The sequence below is a fragment of the Lynx rufus genome, unplaced genomic scaffold (assembly GCF_022079265.1).
Source record: "Lynx rufus isolate CCGP_SWC_20201006 ecotype Redwood Valley unplaced genomic scaffold, mLynRuf1.p SCAF_3, whole genome shotgun sequence".
Lineage (NCBI taxonomy): Eukaryota > Metazoa > Chordata > Mammalia > Carnivora > Felidae > Lynx > Lynx rufus.
The window spans coordinates 105882490-105888564 of NW_025814845.1; the positions used below are offsets into that span (position 1 = coordinate 105882490).

At 31.0% G+C, this 6075-nt stretch overlaps 1 protein-coding gene across 6 annotated transcripts in view; it reads left to right on the forward strand.

Annotated features, from left to right (window-relative positions):
- The window catches only part of ABHD18 (abhydrolase domain containing 18), a 42461-nt gene extending 37285 nt beyond the window's left edge, over window positions 1-5176 (forward strand). For all 6 annotated transcript variants that reach the window (XM_047091502.1, XM_047091500.1, XM_047091501.1 and 3 more), the window contains 3 exons: window positions 1300-1678; window positions 2381-2543; window positions 4043-5176. In XM_047091502.1, the coding sequence (XP_046947458.1) occupies window positions 1300-1678; window positions 2381-2543; window positions 4043-4094 (594 nt within the window). In that variant the 3' untranslated portion in view covers window positions 4095-5176. The remainder of the gene's footprint in view (window positions 1-1299; window positions 1679-2380; window positions 2544-4042) is intronic.
- The last annotated feature ends 899 nt before the right edge of the window (window positions 5177-6075 follow it).

Below are 6075 nucleotides of genomic sequence, written 5' to 3' on the forward strand. Positions count from 1 at the left end.
CCTAGAAATGTTGTTCCATTTGTAATGTGGTTAGATTTTGTCTAATTCTAGTTGTTTCAATTTTTACTACCAGCAGGAACATGTGTATCTGTTTTCCCATAATTTCACAAATTCAGTGTGTTAGCAAACTTACGGGTTTCATTTTTTTTTTTGTCAACCTAATGGTGAAAATTGGTATTGTTTTTATTTAATTTACTTAATTTTAAGTGAAATTGAACATGTTTATAAGTTTAAGGGTAATTTCTATTTCATTTTCTGTGACCTTTATGTGCATATCCTTTGCTCACTTTTTCTATTGTGGTTTTGGACTTTATATTCATTTCTAGCTTTTAATAAATTAAAGCAGTTGGCTCTTTGTCATATAAGTTGCAAATATATTTTCCCAGGCTGTCATTTTTATTTCTTTTGACTTTGTCTTTAGTATTTAACAACATTTATTTTTACTTAAATTACATTGTACTTACAAGTCCTTAAACTTAGTACATCCTTTTGAGATTTTAATAGGTAATATTTTTTCCTTGATAATTTTTAATTCTTCTTAGTTCAGCCTAAGAAAGGGATTTGAGGTAGCTGATGTATTACTGCCAGGATACACTCATAAGGCTTTTGGAAGTTCTAAGATTAAGGCAGATCATGAATTTCAAAACTTTGGCAATAAAAACATGATGCAGACTAAATGATACCCTTTATTGTTTAATAGGAAACATTAAGCAATATAGTATAAGTCATTTATCTTAGTCCTCAGATAAATTCTGAAATCTCTTTTTTCTCTGTTATTTTTTAAGTTGTCAGATATATGCAACATAAAATTTACTATTTCAACCATTTTTAAGTTTACAGTTCAATGGTGTTAATAAATGCATTCACATTGTTGTGCAGCCATCACCTCTGTCCATCACCACCATCCATCTCCAGAACTTTTTCATTTTATTGAACTGAAGCTCTGTACCCATTGAACAGTAACTCTTCATTAACCCCTCCTTCCAGCCCTGGCAATCCCCACTCTGTTTTCTGTCTCTATAAATTTGACTATTCTAGGTACCTCATAAAACTTAAAATCATACAGTATTTGTTCTTTGTTTCTGGCTTATTCGTTTAGTGTAATGTCTTCAAAGTTCATCCATTGTCATATGTATCAGAATATTGTTCCCTTTTAAGACTAAATGATAATCCATTGTATGTCTATAGCACATTTTGTTTATTTATTCATTGATGGACATTTGTGTTTTCTTTTTCTTTTAACAAGTTGTTAAATAAAATGTATTTTATACTAAATGATGTCTTCTTTTGTATATTCAGACAGATTCTTTCAAAATGGGACAAGAGTTTGTGAAACGCTTCCCTATTGGTGCAGACAAGCTAACTAACCTTAATCTGGTGTCTAGAACTTTAAATTTAGATATGACAGACCAAGTTGTATCCCAAAAACCTAGTGACTACCATCAATCTAATAAAAGATCTATCAGTGCCACATCAGAAGGACTCTTGTTGCAAGATACCTCTAAGATGGAGTGCTTCAATCAAACACTTTCACCCAATAAAAGTAGTTATACAAGCTGTGGCCCTCAGTCATATCACCTACTCAGTAAAGAACAAAGAAGAAACAATCTTCAGAAAGAATCTTTAATATTCATGAAAGGAGTCATGGATGAATGTACTCATGTGGCAAATTTCTCAGGTACCAATTTTATATGAAATGGAGAATGTTTGCTGATGTGTAAATATTTGTGAAATATTTCTAAGGATGCTTTACATTTTAAGGATGTTTACAAAATAATTTCATATTTTCAAGAGTATGTTTATTGTTGGCTCCAAAATGTATTTTACAGGATAAGTTGATTATTTAAATATATCATATTTTATCCATGAAAATCTAAATCCATCTAATTAGGGGTGCCTGGGTGGCTCAGTTGGTTAAGCATCCAGCTCTTGATTTCGGCTCAAGTCATGATCTCACAGTTTGTGCAAGCCCTATGTCGGGCTCTGCGCTGACAGCATGGGGCCTGCTTGGGATTCTCTCTCTCCCTCTCTCTCTCTCTCTCTGAGTCCCTGCCCTGCTAGTGTGCACTCGTGTGCACTCACTCTCTCCTAAAAAATAAATGAGTAAACTTAAAAAAAAAATCCATCTTAATAGTTAACTAAAAATATATTGGATTTCATACCTTCTTTAGAATGTTCATCTCATTGTATTAGAGATGAATATTATGATATTATGTAATATTATAGTTGACTTTTAACTTAATCAAAAAGTTGTAATTTGACCAACTTGACTTACTGTACTATCAAGTATGTTTTATTTTCTAATATGATAGTATTTATATAAAAATCTTAGAACTTTTTAAAAGTATATATGTTGCATCTTTTAAAATTCCATACCTAGTTCCAGTTGACCCAAGCCTCATTATAGTGGTTCAAGCCAAAGAAGATGCCTACATTCCACGAACAGGAGTTCGAAGTCTACAAGAAATCTGGCCCGGTTGTGAAATCCGGTATCTAGAAGGGGGTCATATTAGTGCTTATCTTTTTAAACAAGGACTCTTCAGGTAAGATGATTGGTCTAATATCTATTTATTTGGTTTCGTAATTTTTTGCCTCAAAAAACTTAGAGGATTGGGTATTTTTATTGTATGTTTTAGTCCACTTTCCTTTTTTTCCTGCCCCACTCAGTTCTCACCTTGTGGTATTCTTACCTATCTCATCCTCTTCTTGTTTCTTCTAAAGAACTGGAGGAGTTGTATGATAGGCATATTTTATTGTGTGTTTTTACACTCTTCAAATATTAATAGCCAGGTATTTTAGGGTATAGGGAGGAACACAGTTTGTAAAACTTGCTTTGGTTCATTATGAGTTTTTCACTCCATTCTTTTCTTCTCTCAAGATGGCATAAGTATCTGTGGAATAATTGAGCAATGTTTTTCCGTAGCAAGTGAATATGGAATCTTAAATGAGAAGTGAAATATTGGTTTTAATGCTAATAATCTTATATGACTCCAGTATTTATTAGAACTTACAAAAACCTTTGATTCTATATCTCTAGTATTTTACAGCCTTTATTATTTCCACTTCTATTCAGATTTAATGGCAAAAGGTTATCATTGGAATATATTTATCATTAATGGTTAAGTGTATTAGTTCACATAAAGTGCTTAGTACCCTGTGCATGATATGTTTCAAAACTGCCAGCTGCAGGGCTGTCTGGGTGGCTCAGTCAGTTAAGCATCCAACTTCAGCTCAGGTCATGATCTCAACAGTTCATGGGTTCGAGCCCCGCGTCAGGCTCTGTGCTGATAGCTTGGAGCCTGGAGCCTGCTTTGGTTTCTGTGTGTCCCTCTCTCTCTGCCTCTCCCCTGCTCACTCTCTCTCTCTCTCTCTCTCTCAAAAATAAATAAAACCATTAAAAAAACAAAACAAAACTGCCAGCTTTATAGCTATATAATAGAAGAATTGTGTATACTATATGTTTGACATGTTTTAGCTCTTTTTAATCCAAGAAGTAATTTTGTATGTTGTCACTCATTTACTTCAACTTTTAGATGTCACCTTAAATGTCCAATTAAAATACCTTTTGAAAGTACTATAGGAAACTAAGGCTTTTTCTTTTTCTTTTCTTTTTTTTTTTTTTTTAAGGCTTTTGCTTTTAAGTTCAGTTGCTAGGCACATGTGTTTTTCTGGACAAAAAATACCCTTATCTTAATTTATGAAATAAATTGAATACTACATTATGAAAAGTTTAGTGTAGCCAATTAATTTTCAACAAGTGACTTACATATATACATTATATTTTTCACATACATAGTATATAAATACATAGATATTATATAAGTTTGAATTCATCATCAGTTGAAAGCACATTTGAGGTTTTCTAGTAGTGGTGAAGTTACATGGACCCAAACACCTATCCTCAGATACCTGCCTCTTTCAGACCTATTTGGAGAGGAAGTCAGGTTGCAAGCCACAGGTAATTTTGGAAATAACTAACAATAAAAGTACTGTCTTCCTTTTTTGCTCATTACTTATAGTTCTTCTTTCATATTTAATTTAGACGTGCCATCTATGATGCATTTGAACGCTTCCTCCATAAATATGCTAACTAATTGGATCACTGTATATAACCAGTATGGCCATCATATTGTTTACAAAAGGAGTTTCATCCTTTGATGATGTGAAGAACAAGCAGACAGCACTAAATAGCTAATTTGTATTAATTTAGTCTGGAACTCATATAAATCAGTCATTAACAATCTTTAAATACATTTAAATAATTTTAAACCAATATTTGGATGAAATAGTGTTGAAATATTTTGTTATTGTTTTGTGGGAATCCCATATACTCAATGTCTAGTCTGTTGTTGCTATTTATGAAAACTTTAACTTTTTAATTGTGAATAATTTATTAATTAAAATAAATTTATTCATTGAAGCCCTATTGGTTTTTAAAGAACTGCTAAATCAAACTAAGTTTGTAATAACATCAGCCTGTATTGTATACCCTTATGTGATAGTTCTACTATTGACTTGACTTGAGAACATGTTTCTTTCTTTTTATGATTCATAGTGAATTTATAATCTTATTTTCAATTTAATCTCTGCCATGGAAATACTTCATGGTGTGTAAAACGCAGTGTTAACTTTGAATTCTAAAAAATTCCTAATGGCGTCATACATAAGTGGTTTTAATAATTAAAACAAATGTGGGAATGCAAATAAGATGCATATGACTTGGCTGTACTTTGAGACTTTGCCAAATACTAGGTTAGAAAACAATGCCAAACCTATTTCCCCTTCTTAAAAAGTGTCAGTTCATCAAAAATGTAAATAATGAAAGACTTACTGCATTACTTGATACTGTGTCTTAACATTTTCTTGTATACCTACTCTGGGTTTCCTAAATATCTAACTTTAGTTAGATACACTTAAACAGCTTTGGCTTTTAATTTCAGAAATTAAAGGCCATATATGAAATTGATTTGTTCCATATGAGTTTATTTTACAGAAAAGTTATAGTAACTACTAACTTTTTTAAGGGGAAGATTATATGGCTAGATTTGGTGCTGTGCTTTCGTTTTATGTTAAGCTTCTCAAGCTAAGATCTAAAATGTTTGAAAAAAGTAGAAAATATTTTTGAGTATTGTATCAAGGTTTGGAATAAATGTACTTGAGTTTTATTTGTTTGAAATCTGTGTTGTCTGTGGATTATTTTAAAATATGTATTCCTAGTGTAGCAAGGATATTTGAATTATAATGTGCCTTCATAGCCTTTTAAAATATTTTGTAACTCTAATGTTCCCATCACCTTAGCTTTTAAAAGCTATTTAAAAGTCACTAATGTGAAGTCATTAATGGTATACAAAATCGTAAATTCTGTGAAACTGCTTTGGCATAGGAAACCAAACCAACTTGGTTACAGCCATTTGGTCTTTAGCAATGTTATATCTTCAGATTAGAACCTTTACTTTTAACTGAAAATATAAAATATACTAAAATTTTTAAACAAAATACCCTTTAAAGATAAAGTAAAATTTATTGTTAACTGAATTACAAGGATTTTCTTCATATATAGTGAGGCAATATGATTGAGTGCTTTCTGAACTATGGCTTTAGTAATTTATTACTAAATAAATTTAGAAATTTATTTTTCACCTAAATATTTCTTACTAAGCAGTAATGTACTGTGGTATATAACTTTCTATTGGTAAAAGACTGAAATTTCATTTCATTTTAATTAACTCTTAGGCATAACTAATTTTTCCCAAATGTGAAAGGAGGTATTTTAAAAATTTCATCTCTTAAGCAGATGTTTTAAGAATATATCCATGCAACTTCCTAAATTGATTAATTCAAGGTGCAAAATACCTTATCCTAAAGTTTTTTGTATCCATACATCCCAAAATAGTGACTCAAGCTTCATATATCTGTGTAGAAAACACACACACACACACACACACTGTATAAATATATGTATATATTTATACACATACATAAATATATATATTTATACACATACATATATAGACAACACATATATTTTAAAAAGTACAGTCTGCCATTTTGAGAATTGGTATATAAACTACTAGA